A 15,171-nucleotide genomic window follows, 5' to 3' on the forward strand; every position below is an offset into this window, starting at 1 on the left:
CTGTAGTTCCTTCATTAAGATTGCTATAAAGGCAAAGAAATACGAAGAATTCAGTGTTTTATTGTAGTAGATTTCAAGTATCTACTTGAATTTTTTCGATTTTATTGAAATGTAGTTGATTACAACGTTGTGTTCTTTTGTACAGCAAAGTAATTCAGTTATACATATGTGGGGGTTTTTTCTTATTCTTTTCCATTATATTTGTCACAGAATATTGAATATAGTTCCCTGTGCTGTATAGTTAAGATCTTGTTGTTTATACTCAAATCTTGATCTACTCAGCAAGAGCATGGTATATAGAATACCCTGTTCTGGGAAATACATTGGGATGGTCAGAGGTTCCTTTGGGCTTTTCCATAAGATGGTACGGAAAAAGCCCAAACGAACTTTTTGTCCAACCCAATACTTAACTCTTAAATTTTAAAAGCTTTTAGAACACAAATAAGTCATCTTTTTTTTTGTTTTTAAAGTAAAGACACTGAGCCCCCAAAAGGGTAAATGATGGCCTGGGGTTGTACAGGATTGAATCAGGGTTTGGACTTTGGTCCTTGGAGGTCCTTTCCACTGTATCTAAAAACATACCAACTGTGACTGCGTGTTTCCAGTAATTCCCTGCGTCATTTCCCAGTAAGTTATTTCCTTTTTAAATGGCATTTGAATAACTAAAATAAACTTTTCCTTTTTTTTTCCCCACTCATCTTTCAGTTTCCCTTTCAAGACAATCTCTTTCAATCCATGTATTACCCTCTTCAGCTGAAGTTTTTGGAGACTGTGCACACTTTATGTGGACGAATTCCACAAGTTTTTCTGAAGCAAATTGAGAAAACAATGAAAAGGGCCTATGAGAAACACGTCATCATCCATGTTGGCCCCAACCAGATGCACTGAGTACTTCATGTTGTCACAAGTCAATTAGGCATCTCATGAATGAGGAAATATTCATCTTCAAGCTGCCTGGATCTCTTTTATGTGAATATTTCATGGTGCTCTATGACAATTGAGTTTTAAAAGCCTTGTTAAATGTTGCTAAATTAGTTGCCCCTAAAAGGAAATATGCTTTAGGTTTTTCCTAAAATGCTATTTATCTCTCTGTTGTTTTTTTTAATGGTATTATTGCTCACTTAACATTGTTGAAGCATGTTGAGCTAGCTGTGAAAAGGAACTCTCATGAGCCTTCCAGTTCCTAAGTGTTGGAGACAATGGCAGTGACATCTGTTGTGGTATATTTTATCCAATTTTCTTGAGACTCTTTCTATGCAATTGGTTCCCCCCACCCCTTGTTATAAAAGTAATACATGCTTATTATAAAGCAAACAAACTTTTAAAAATTTTAGAGGAATCTATAGGTCAGTGGACCAAAATCAAGATGAGATTAGCCATAATCCTATCAACTAGGGAAAAGATTTTTTAGTGTAGTCTCATCTAGCCTTTTTTCCCCTACTTCTGTATTTATTTGCCGCTTGTCTTTTTCCATCATAAAACGTATCTAAAACAGGTAGTCTAAGTAAAACTTGAACCCTATGCTGAGATTTTTATGTAGGAGACTAAAAATTTAGACAAAATGATTATGTTTACAGTGCTTTATTTAAAATGTGTTTGGGACAAAGAAGCTCTTCAAGATTAGGAGACTGATTGAGATGAGATTAAGGGAGTGCAAGCCGTGCACACACCCTAGTCTTGTCAGAGCTCCCACCCTTGAACCATTGTTGTAAAGACAGTGAAAGTGAAGTCGCTCAGTCGTGTCTGACTCTTTGCGACCCCATGGACTGTAGCCACTAATCAGTTCTTTAAGGCTGAGGCACTTAGTTTTTCAGGCAAGAGCCAGCTATGTCCCCCTTTGCCTGGCAAAGCAATAAAGCTATCCTTTTCTACTTAAAAAATAATATGGCAGGAGCATTCAAATTTTAGCTAATTGGGCAGTGATAAAGGGTGAAGCATATCTGGGTTTTTTGTTTTTTAAGAAAAATTGTTTGTTGTTGTTCAGTCTTCAGGTCGTGTCCAACTCTTCACGACCCCAAGGGCAGCAGCATGCCAGGCTTCCCTGCCCTTCACTATCTCCCGGAGTTGGCTCAAACTCCTGTCCATTGAATCAGTGATCCTATCCAGGCATCTTTTTCCCAGTCATAAGACATGTCTATTCAGCTTCTGAAAGGAGAAATTCAGTACTGCTGTTAAACCTAAGCAGTCTATTTAGCAGAGATGTGATTTTGTGTTTACTCAGAAACAAAGCATTTCATCTCTTTGGTAGGTTTGGCCATGTCTCTTTAAACTCTTGGGCAATAGTTGGAAATTAAAGGCCAAGTTGGAATATAATATGTACGAATAAACAGTTCAGTGGATTCCATTGGCAAGAAAATTCATCTTCCTACCAGCCTTAGAAAGATCTCAGTTCTTTTTTTTTTTTTTTTCCTTCTCTAGGGTTATCTAGCTGTGAGCCAAGGAACCAGGCAGGTCTTATCACCTAGCTACAGTACAGGAAGTTCTATATTCTTTACCCAAAGGATCTAATTTAATCCCTAGTAGCTGCTATTAGCATAAGGGCATTTTGCATAATGCTTTATTTATCTCTACCAACATGTGTATAATTGATCTCCTTGATGTTTGCAATAGCCTAATGAACTTGGTAGGGACCTGCATCATCTGCACTGGGCAAATAAGGAAATTGTAATACAAAGAAACATATCCGGTATCATTACTGTTCTATAAGACGCATAGATATGTATAAGATGCATCCTGTTTTACAGAGAAATTTTGAGGAACAAAATTTTTATTTTTTATCACAGACAGACAGCTATCTGAAGGTTTAAAAGGAAAATGTTTTGTTTTGGTAATGCAAATATAATAGATATCCTATATATTGAAAGGCAATAGGATATCATAGGGCTTTCTTGGCAGCTCAGATGGTAAAGCGTCTGCCTGCAATGTGGGATACCCGGGTTTGATGCCTGGATTGGGAAGATCACCTGGGGAAGGAAATGGCAGCCCACTCCAGTACACTTGCCTGGAAAATCCCATGGACGGAGGAGCCTGGTAGGCTACATTCCATGGGGTCACAAAAAGTCGGACATGACTGAGTGATGGGTTCTATAACAGCAGAAAAAGTCTTACCGTGAAAAAAAAAATACAAAAACCTCAGCACTACCAAAGAATGTATCAGGATCAATCAACATTAGTGTGCAGCAGTGTACAGTAGTAACAAATTTAAATCTAAAATGGTTGAGTAATAACCCATACTTTCCTTTTGACAAGCTGGATGGCCTGTGGTTTGTTATTTATGTTACGGGAAATTACCATTATGATGTGAAACTCTATCTTTGCTGTTGTATTTTGCTGTTTCCTCATTTTACCACTAAAGGTGACACCATTCATTATTTGATTTCTAAAGCCTGTGGGAGAATTTCTGGATTGTCTTTTGGATGGAGAAATTGTATCCTGTATACCCACAAATGGAGTTTTGGTGAAAGAGCCAGGATGTGAGATGATTCCCTGACTTCCATTCAAGTTTTCTTCCTGCTTGTTCAATATGGCCCATAACGCCCACCAATGCCATTCAGATTTGTTGGTGGCTCATAGACCTGAAGTAGTTTCTTTCCTCTCTTGGCAAGTCCCACAAAAACATCTGCTTGTAAAGACCTGAAATACAGCAATGCATTTTCCTGTATGAGCCAGGTTTACCGACAACTTTCAATTATTGGTTCTATTGAAGATACACAATAGGATTTCCAGCAAAGATCAGTGATAAGACTCTAGAACATTCTGCTACTGCTACTGCTAAGTCGCTTCAGTCATGTCCGACTCTGTGCCACCCCATAGACGGCAGCCCACCAGGCTCCCCCGTCCCTGGGATTCTCCATGCAAGAACACTGGAGTGGGTTGCCATTTCCTTCTCCAATGTGTGAAAGTGAAAAGTGAAAGTGAAGTCGCTCAGTCGTGTCCGACTCTGTGCTACCCCATGGACTGTAGCCCACCAGGCTCCTCCATTCATGGGATTTTCCAGGCAAGAGTACTGGAGTGGGGTGCTATTGCCTTCTGCAAGAACATTCTAGAATGATGCATTATGAGACCATGAATTCTTAGAATTTGGTGTGGTTTTCTGCTTTGAAATTCCTTTGCTGTATTCTGAAAAATGTTAGATGAGTTTGGTGGAGAGTTTAGAAAAACTGATCTTCCAATCCCCACTGCCTAAAAGTGATAATTATTTTCTATAGTTAGCATGTTACCCATGTGGCAGTATTTTCTCTACTTTTGATAATTTCCATAAAACTACTACATTAACACCCTTGAAATATGATAACCACAGATTTTAATACAGCAGTCTCCTGAAACTTGTGGTCTGAAGTCTGCCATAAGGGAACACTGCCCCATCTGGCACATTGCTCATCTGTGGGATGAGCTTGAAACTGGGTTTTTTCTACCCTCCTATCTTGTCCTGTCCTTTTCTGGTTTCCTTTAAAATTCTGCTTAACGCATGACTACAGAGTACCATTGGAGAATGCAAGAACACTTTCTAATAGCAAAATGTAATATTTTTGTGTGCATGGATATTGAGACTTTCAATAGCAAATCACTAGAAATTCCGACCATATTTTTCTTGCTGAATTTTTCTTTTCCCAATATAAATCTCAGAAATTGTGACATACATTAGAAATTCCAATATTTGAAAAATTGGCTAGACAATCGAAGTTTCCTTTCAACTTCCAAAACAACAATTTAGCATTTAGGATATATTGCTCCAGGCTTAACTATTTATTTGAAATGCCTATTCCATATTAAGTGCTTCCACTTCAAATGATTGTGACTTTTCCTGAATTTGTTGTTGACATGGATATTTATATGGACTTGTAGAGGTTTGTACTGTTTTCATTGCAGTTATGGTGTTTATATAACAAGCAAACCATACAAAACCTTATTCACAGTCATAGAATAATGATCTAATAATGGAGTAATCATTCCAACCCACCCTGAAGATGGCACTACATACAAACTTAGGATTAGATATAATACTGGTTAATATTTATACAGAAAAGATAAATCTCATGTGTTGGATAAACCAACACGAACATGATTTCATTATTGAATTCAGAATTATGTTTAATGTCATAAGAGTACAAATCATGATATCCTCGTTTATTAGTATGGGAAGCAATCGTTTTTATGTCTTTCCGTTTCTCTCCTTCTTTTTCATCTTCCTCTTTTTCATTTTTGCCTTTCCCTTCCTGCCTTCGTTGTTAGCTTCTCAGTGGGACCAAGATGCTTGGCATCAGTGGCAGAGCCACGGCACTTGGGGATCCCTGTGCGGACAGAACTAAGTTCTAATCCTAAAATCAAATCTTTATGGTGACAGTTCTCCAAAAACTTAAAAAAAAATCACACAATATATGTACACACACACACCTCACATGTTTTTTAAAGAAAGACCCAGCATTTGTTGTGCTCTGTGAATTGAAGAATCATTGATAGTGACACCTGAGGTGAAATCATTTCACAGTTGCTGCGCTGGCATTTATTGGGTTACCACCCCCCCAAAAAAAAACCAACAACACCTGAATGAACTTTTTGGCCAACCCAATAAAGCTAATGAGATTTCTCTGGCAACTGCAGAAATTTTCACAAGTCAAAACTGGAAATATTCTCTTGAGTCTTCAAGATAAAAGCACTTGTGTTTGTATCATCATATGCACGAACATGTAAGAATCCAGTGCAATTTCTGTTTCATCAGTTTTATGTGTTTGTGTTGTCACTGAAAAGTGCCCCCATTGTTTATTGCTCCCAAGGAGAACCTGAATGCATTTTTTATGTTGGAAAACTTATTTTTAGTGATTTTTCCTTGGGACAAAATGAGCATAATAAAGAACACTCCAAATAAAAAAGGAATTATTACAGCAAATTAAAAGGACTGATACAATTTACTTACTATCTTGTCATTTTTAAATGCCATTTCCTGTTTTACTTTTTTTAATTAAAACTTTTTTAAAAAGTGTTGTCTTTTGGTGTTATTTTGGAAGTGTGTTTCTTTTCTTTTGTAAGATAATATTAAATAGTAATACTTAAGTCCTTTCAGCCATGAAAGAAATTTGGTTTAGCATGTAGTTTGCCTTTTTTTAAAAAAAAATCATTAAAAATCTTCTTTGTTTATAAAATACCACACTGGAAGTTATGTTATTTGCATTTTAAAGGTGCTTGGTGTTTGATATACAATGAAGAAAAATCAGAAAATGTGAAAATAGTTCTCATGTTCTTAAATTTTATTTTGCAAAAACTGAATCTGACTTACTAGTGAAGTGAAGTCGCTCAGTCATGTCCAACTCTTTGCGACCCATGGACTGTGTAGCCCACCAAGCTCCTCCGTCCATGGGATTCTCCAGGCAAGAATACTGGAGTGGGTTGCCATTTCCTTCTCCAGGGGATCTTCCCGACCCAGGGATCGAACCCAGGTCTCCCACATTGCAGGCAGACGCTTTAACCACTAGCTAGTAACATAATGAAAAAATAACGTACCAAGAGTTTCGAGTCTGTATAAAGTTTTTTTTTTTTCCCTAATCCTTCAGTTCAGTTCAGTTCAGTCGCTCAGTCATGTCCGACTCTTTGCGACTCCATGAATCGCAGCACGCCAGGCCTCCCTGTCCATCACCATCTCCTGGAGTTCACTCAGACTCACATCCATCGAGTCTGTGATGCCATCCAGCCATCTCATCCTCGGTCGTCCCCTTTTCCTCCTGCCCCCAATCCCTCCCAGCATCAGAGTCTTTTCCAATGAGTCAGCTCTTCGCATGAGGTGGCCAAAGTATTGGAGTTTCAGCTTTAGCATCATTCCTTCCAAAGAAATCCCAGGGCTGATCTCCTTCAGAATGGACGGGTTGGATCTCCTTGCAGTCCAAGGGACTCTCAAGAGTCTTCTCCAACACCATAGTTCAAAAGCATCAATTCTTCAGCGCTCAGCCTTCTTCACAGTCCAACTCTCACATCCATACATGACCACTGGAAAAACTATAGCCTTGACAAGACGTACCTTAGTCAGCAAAGTAATGTCTGCTTTTGAATATACTATCTAGGTTGGTCATAACTTTTCTTCCAAGGAGTAAGCATCTTTTAATTTCATGGCTGCAGTCACCATCTGCAGTGATTTGGGAGCCCAAAAAAATAAAAGTCTGACACTGTTTCTACTGTTTCCCCATCTATTTCCCATGAAGTGATGGGACCGGATGCCATGATCTTCGTTTTCTGAATGTTGAATCCCTAATCCTTAGACTCTTAAAAGTCAGAAGGTATTTTGTTCATTTACTGAATTTCCTCCTTATATTTTAAAACATTTAAAAATGCTAAGGTATCTGGATATGATAAGGTTTTCTGGAATAACTAGGACCTCATATCAAATAATTATGTGAGATATGAGAGTCAGGCTCTATATTTAGACAGCATTGAGTTTAAATCCTAGTTCAGTCATTTTCTGACTGTGACTTAGACAACTTTGTTTTGTCCAAGTCACCCGGCATCCAGGATCCCAATCCCTCAACCAGGGATTGAACCCGCGTCTGCTGCATTGAAAGCACAGAGTCCTAACCACAGGGCAGCCAGGGAGGTTCCCAGGCAAACTTTTTGACTGTCTTAGTGCTTCAAACTTCTCACACGCTAGAACAGGGCCAGTGGTTCCTCACAGATTGTTGTGAGGAACAAACACAAAAGCACGAAATTTCAAAATTCCAAAAATTCTTTGTTTGTGGCTCCCTTGCCTCCAGTAAACAAATGGCTGATGGATTTTTAAAGAGTATCAGATTGAAAAACATGGCATTTTTATGTATTAATCTGTCATGGGGTTAGATGTTTACTCACCAGAGGGTCCACATGCTGAAGTTCTGCCTTTCTTGTCTTTTTAGAGGAGTAAAGTGAAAGTGAAGTCACTCAGTCGTGTCCAACTCTTTGCAACCCCGTGGACTGCAGCCAACCAGGCTCCTCCGTCCATGGGATTTTCCAGGCAAGAGTACTGGAGTGGTGGAAAAGCTTAAATATCTGTGGCTTCGCCTGCAATGCATGAGACCCCGGTTCAATTCCTGGATTGGGAAGATCTGCTAAAGAAGGGATAGGCTACCCTCTCCAGTATTCTTGGATTTCCCTGGCTCAGCTGGTAAAGAATCTGCCTGCAATGTAGGAGACCTGGGTTTGATCCCTGGGTTGGAAGATCCCCTGGAGAAGGGAAAGGCTACCCACTCCAGTATTCTGGCCTGGAGAATTCCATGGACTACAGTCCATGGTGTCACAAAGAGTTGGACACGACTGAGCAACTTTCACTATCAGTGCTTTTACCATTCCCAAAGCTACCCTGTTTCTGTTCCTATCATACCCTTTAGCTCTTAACATAATTCACAAGCAGCCTTCCTAACCTTGTTCATGACGTCATAATGTCCTGCATCCTTCTCCACCTTCATTAGTCCCTAAGTCTGTCAATGTCACCAACATCTACCCCCCTGCCCCCATACCTTATCCTAGAAACCTGCTCATTACTCTTGTTCCTTCCCTCTCTCTCATTTCATATCTCCTTCATCACTAAATCATCATGTCCCCATTGAAGCACCCCACTCGTGGTAACCAATTTTTGTGCATCTCTTCCAATTGCAAGTGATAGATAGCGCGAACAACCTGCTGCTGCTGTTAAGTCACTTCAGTCGTGTCCGACTCTGTGCGACCCCATAGACAGCAGCCCACCAGGCTCCGCCGTCCCTGGGATTCTCCAGGCAAGAACACTGGAGTGGGTTGCCATTTCCTTCTCCAGTGCATGAAAGTGAAAAGTGAAAGTGAACCGACTCTTAGCAACCCCATGGACTGTAGCCTACCAGGCTCCTCCATCCATGGGATTTTCCAGGCAAGAGTACTGGAGTGGGGTGCCATTGCCTTCTCCGATGAACAACCTGCTACTGCTAAGTCACTTCAGTCGTGTCCGATTCTGTGTGACCCCGTAGATGGCAGCCCACCAGTCTCCCCCGTGCCTGGGATTCTCCAGGCAAGAACACTGGAGTGAGTTGCCATTTCCTTCTCCAATGCATGAAAGTGAAAAGTCAAAGTGAAGTCTCTCAGTCGTGTCCAACCCTCAGCAACCCCATGGACTGCAGCCTACCAGGCTCCTCCATCCATGGGATTTTCCAGGCGAGAGTACTGGAGTGGGGTGCCGTTGCCTTCTCCGATGAACAACCTAAACTAGTACAAAAGGAAGTGTATGCTTCTACCTCCAGAATAGTCACTGAGTCAACTTCCTCTCTTTTTATTGTTGTCTCTACTCAAACTGTAACTTCCTGTATTTCTGTTCTCTCTGACCTGGATTGTTGTCTTAATGCCTTTTTTTATTGCTCTGAATTCAGTCTGGAACTTTCCAAACCATAAACCACCCCCATCCTGCGAAAAGCTTCTCCGTGTTTTCCCTCTTCGCTCCTAGAATAACGTCCACGCTCCTTTCCAAAGTTCTCAAAACATCTCTGCACATCTACCTCCTACCTATCTCCCTGGCTGCATTTGAGTTTTTCCTCACTCCACTAATTAACTCAGGTTTTCACTAGTTTTTCACTAATGAACACTAAACGTGTTCACTAATGCACATTTGTTTTTCTGTTTCTTTAGGAAGCCAAGCTCTTTCCCATCAAGGGGCTTTACACTTGCTTGGAATCATTCACCCTAAAATTTCACCTGGCAAATTCTACTATCTTTCAGGTTCAGTTTAAATTTCCTTTCTTTGTGGAAGTTTCCTTGGATCCCCTAGATAAAGGCCTTTCTCCCTCATATTCCCTCATAGAATCCTGGACTTCTTCTTTGCAGTATGTATTATCACAGCAACAATACTTATTTGGGTAAAACTCTGAGTTAATTTTCTGTCTTCCTGCACTAGATACAAAGTTCTTTGAGGGTACAGTTCTTGCTGATCTTGTTCCGCGCTCTGCATTACCTACTTTAATGGCTAATGCATTTCTTGTGCTCCAAGAATCTTAAATGAAACTAAGTGATTCTGCTGCACCATGAACTGGGACCAGTTCCTATCAGTGAAGCTATAAAACATACTATATTTATTTTGAGTGTTGTTTTCAACAACTATTGCTATCTCTCCTACAAATGCTTTGTGTGTCGATTTGTAATAACCTATCCTTTAAAGTCTCATTCACTGAAAGTATAGTGATTTATTTAATTGCTTGGAAATTTATTTACTTGTCCATAAAATGACATGATCAGGTCAGATGATGTTTGAGTTCCTTTCTACTTGAATCCTCTGTGTTTCCATAATCTCTCTTTTATGTCTCTGTTGTGGACATTTGTGGGATTTTGACTGCCTAGAAACAACCCCACTCCTGGTGCCAATTTGTGTATTGTTAAAAACTTTTTAAATTGCAAGTGACAGCAAATACAACTCAAATTGGTACAAGGGGAGAGAGGGAGAGCGAATGCATTGGCTTGTGTGAGTGAGAAACCCAGAAATAGCTCTGGATTCAAAGGCTTAAATGATGCCAAGGGAAGTGTGTGACTCTAACAATGCTTTTTTCATTAATATTTTATTGAAAACCATACATCCTTCTAGGATTCCAGCCATAAAATTTTCATGTCATTCCAATAGAATCATTTCAACTGTGGAAAAATACATGGTCTCTGTGTCCAACTGAAAAACAGTATTGTCAACATGGGTCAAAATATCAAGAAAATTGTTCTCTTGGTGTATATTTTAAAATAACTGAGGTGAGGAATGATGGTAAAGCACTCTTGCCCAGTGGTTAATGAGAATGCATCATCCTTCCTTCAAACCCCACCCTCCCTCATTGAGAACTGCCATTAAGCAAATAAAGCCTTCATGCCAGAAATGATTCGGCAATCCAATATGAATGAATGAGTTGGGGTGGGGGGTGGGAAGTGGAGAAAAGAGGATACAATCTCATTAACTGTTGGGCAAGAGTGCTTTACCACCATTCCTCACCTCCGAGGTCCCCATAGACTTGTGGAGGCGACCAGCCAACACATGAGTGTGTCTTCTTAGGCTGTGACTATAAGGAGACTCGTAGGAATACCTGTGCCTGTCTCTTTACTGAGCATTTAGATCTTATCCAAATAATAGCATCTCTTTTTTCAGGATATCTGCTTTGGCTCTAGTGAAAAAATGAGTCTAAATGTCACATTAGGAAGTTGAGTTCTCTTGTATCTAAATGACTATTATTAGAAATAATTGGAAAAAAAATAGAAGACAAGAGTTTAAAAAAAAAAAAAAAAGGAATTTCCTGGCAGTCTAGAGGGTGGTTATTACTCTATGCTTTCTCTGTAGAGGACAAAGATTCTATCCCTCGTCAGGGAATGTGGCCAAAAGAAAAAAAAAAAAGAAATGATTTCAAACACAGAGTTGAAGAAAAGAATAAAAGGATGGATATCAACTTTGGTGTATTAAATGTTTAAAATGATAGCTATTTATGAGGTTCTTGGATTTTGGATAATGGAACCATGACTAATAATAATAATTGTGCATACTCAGTCATGTCCAACTCTTTGTGACTCCATGGACTGTATGTAGCCTGCCAGGCTCCTCTGTCCATGAGATTTTTCAGGCAAGAATACTGGAGTGGGTTGCCATTTTTTTAATCCAAAGTATCTTCCCAACCCAGGGATTGAACCCACGTCTCCTGTGCTCTTGCATGGACAGTCGGATTCTTTACCACTAGCGTCACCTGAGAAGCCCCAAATGGAATCATACATTATGTACTCTATTTTGCTTGGCCTTTTTCACTCAGCATAACTGAGATTCATCCATATTGTTGCATGTATTGTTCATTCCTTTTAATTTTATCCTCCTATTGATGGGTTAGCTTGTCTCCAGTTTTTGACTAGTACAAGTTAAAGCTGTTATGGACACGAACAAGTGAACAAATCATGAACATGTCTTTGGACCTATTTTTCCATTTCTGCCGGGTAAAATTTAGGACTAGAATGTCTGAGTTCCATGGTAAATGTATGTTTAACTTTTCAAGAAACTGCTAAACCGTTTTGCAAGTTGGTTGTACTGCTTAACATTTTCACCAGCAGTTCCTGTTTCTCCAAGTTTCTTGCCGAGATTGTGTGGACAGTCTGTTTAAGTTTAGCCAGTCTAGCGTGGCTTTATTTTTTGTTGTCTTTGTTGTTTGTTTGTTTTGGCTGTGCCACGAGGCATGTGGGATCTTAGTTCCCTGACCAGGGACTGAGCATTCCCCATGCACTGAGAGTATAGAGTCTTAGAAAACCAGTGGACCACCAGGGTAGTCCCTCATTTTAAGTTGCATTTTCCTGCTGACCATAGAGTCACAAAGAGTTGGATATGACTGAAGGGATTTAGCATGCATGCACGCAATGATGTTTAGCATCCTTTCATGTGTTTGTTTAACATTCAGATGTTTTCACTGGTAAAAAAAAATCTGTTCAAACCTTTTGCCCATTTTTAAAACTTTTGGTCTTTCATGTCTTATTCTTAAGTTTGGGGAGTCTTTACACATTCTGGATTCAAATCTTTGATACACATGTTCCAAATATTTTTTGTTAGCCTGTGTCATGTCTTTTTATTTTCTCAATTTGTCTTTATAAGAGCAAAAGCCTTTATGTTGGTAAAGTTCAATTTCTCAACTTTTTCTTTTTTGTTTTATGTTTTGTGTTGTGAAAAACGATTGCCTGTCCCAAGTTGCAAAGATTTTTCTCCTGTGTATTTTACCAGAAATTTTATAGTTTTAAGTCTTATACTGTTATGGACTGAATACTTATGTCCCATTCCAAATTCATATGTTGAAATCCTAAACCCCATGTGAAGGTGTTAAAACTTTGGGAGGCAATTAGGTCATGAGGGTAGATTAATGCCTTTTTAAGGAGAAACACAAGAAACACTATTTCTCTTTCAGTCATGTGAGGATGCACTATGTATTTTGAATTAAGTTTCAGGTATGGAGAGAGTTAACCCTCATCGATTTCCATACAGGCATCCAGTTGATTCAACAATTTACCCAAGTGACTTGTGTTTAGCTAAATATTAATGTTTGGATCAATATTGGAAAAGGACAATCAAAAGCTATAGGCCCTTGTATTCATTTATTCATTCAATAAATATCTATTGACTGTCTTATTAAGTGCCCTAGTAAGCTTTGGAGACACATGATTCATAAGATCCAACCCCAACCTACACATAGTTTACACTTTAGGTGAGAAGATAAATACAAAAATAATTGCAATTTTATATGAGAAATATGTACCAAAGCTGTGTGTTTCATGCTACAAACAACTTAAAAAGTCACAGCCAGCTTTAAAAAAATAGAATATCAGAATGCATATTAAGATAGGTATTATTTTACAAAGTCATATGTTTTATTGATTTGATGTAATCATATTTTATGTTATATATCAGTGTATGTTTACTGGGTTGCAATATAAAATGAATTTTTCCTTCTGATTGTGGTTAAAAAAATGTTTTCATGCTCCTACAACTCATTGGAAAAGACTCTGATGCTGGGAGGGATTGGGGGCAGGAGGAGAAGGGGACGACAGAGGATGAGATGGCTGGATGGCATCACTGACTCGATGGACGTGTGTCTGAGTGAACTCCGGGAGTTGTGATGGACAGGGAGACCTGGTGTGCTGCGGTTCATGGGGTCGCAGAGAGTCGGACACCACTGAGCAACTGAGCTGAACTGAACTGAACTGAACTGATGTTAAAGGTATGTACAAAGTTTCATTTTCAAGTCTCATCTGAAACATTGTCTTTTCAGAGACTTCTAATCACCTCACTCAGCATGGCTTCCCTACATGGCTTTCATACCATATTATCCTGTATATTTCCTTCTTAGAATTTACTACAATGTATAATTCCTGGGCCTTTACTTAGTTGTCTACTTCCTTCACATTTCTCTGTCCCAGTAGACAGTAAGATCCAAGAGGGCAAGGATCCTGTGTGCATGGCTCACCACTAATTCTATAGACCAGTTCCTGGCCTAAAATACTCAAAGAATTTCCTGGGCTCAGCTTTAGATTCTAAGTCTGTGACTTTGATGATGGAAGCTGACCCCTTCCCCACCTTTCTATTCCACATTTCTGAGTGATGACATTAACAAAATCCACATGCAAATAGGCCATTGCAGAAGTGATACACCTTGTGTCAACCCAGAAGATAGATCCAATCAATGTGATTTAGAGTTATCTGGAAAGTTTGTGGGCTTCACTAAGATGGAATAAAAGATGAAACTATACTCTTGGCAAAAAAAAAAAGGAAAAAATGTTCCAACTAACAAATACATCTTGGAAATGAAAATCAAAACAACACAGAGGTTTTCTGCTTAGTACTCAGACTGGTGAAAATTTCTGAGTCCACAAGTGCGTGGACAGTCACATACTTTCAGAAGGTGACAGTACTGTTTAAGGAGGTCCACTGGCAGTATGGCTTTAAAATATGCCTATCCAGCAATTACTCTACAGAGAAATGGTCGTGTAGAGGCTTGTGGTAGTAGCTGCTGCCACACAGCTAATAATAATAGTATAAAAACATAATAAAAGATTTGCCAGGTACTTCCCTAGGATCACTTTTAATCCTCAGTCTTTTATGAGATGAATGCTGCCTCTGTTTTTTAAAGAAGGACACTGAGATTTGAATTACGGAAGATCTTGTTTTCAATAGAGAAAAACTGGATAGCTGTATATGTGATTCATAGAGACTGCTTAAATAATATTCTATCTATACGTCAAAGTACTAAGCAAAGCAAGATTTTAAGTATCTCTAAAATAAAACAGAAAACCCCCAAGACATATTTTTGAGTAAAAAGTAAAAAAAAAAAAAATTGTAGAAGACTATGTTCCCTTTTAAGAGAAATTTAAGCCAAGGAGAACTACTTCAGTATATGTTTATGCAACAAACTATTTACTGAGATCCTATGGTATATGGATGCTGCACAAGGCTTCAAGGCACCTTGGGAAAAACCAGTGAACAAAAGAGTTTTCTGTCTTGGGGTGTTTGTTTGTGTTCCAGTGATGCAGAAAAATGTAATACACATAATTTTGAAAGGAAATGACATGATATGAGATGAAAAGAGCTGGGAGGAAAAGAAATAGAGTGGGGTAATGGACAAAAGGAGGTGGTCGGGAGTTCAGGGGAAGGTGGAAAGTGCAAGGCCTAAGGAGGTCTTGTTGAGAAGATGGTCTTCAAGGGGATGA

General features: G+C 39.1%; 1 protein-coding gene across 1 annotated transcript in view; it reads left to right on the forward strand.

The window, feature by feature from the left end:
• Nucleotides 1–1,030, forward strand: part of GXYLT2 (glucoside xylosyltransferase 2) — a 77,951-nt gene extending 76,921 nt beyond the window's left edge. The window contains exon 7 of the mRNA XM_052638859.1: nt 706–1,030. Coding sequence (XP_052494819.1) covers nt 706–888 — 183 coding nt within the window. The 3' untranslated portion in view covers nt 889–1,030. The remainder of the gene's footprint in view (nt 1–705) is intronic.
• Nucleotides 1,031–15,171: the final 14,141 nt, after the last annotated feature.

The sequence above is a fragment of the Budorcas taxicolor genome, chromosome 1 (assembly GCF_023091745.1).
Source record: "Budorcas taxicolor isolate Tak-1 chromosome 1, Takin1.1, whole genome shotgun sequence".
Classification (NCBI taxonomy): domain Eukaryota; kingdom Metazoa; phylum Chordata; class Mammalia; order Artiodactyla; family Bovidae; genus Budorcas; species Budorcas taxicolor.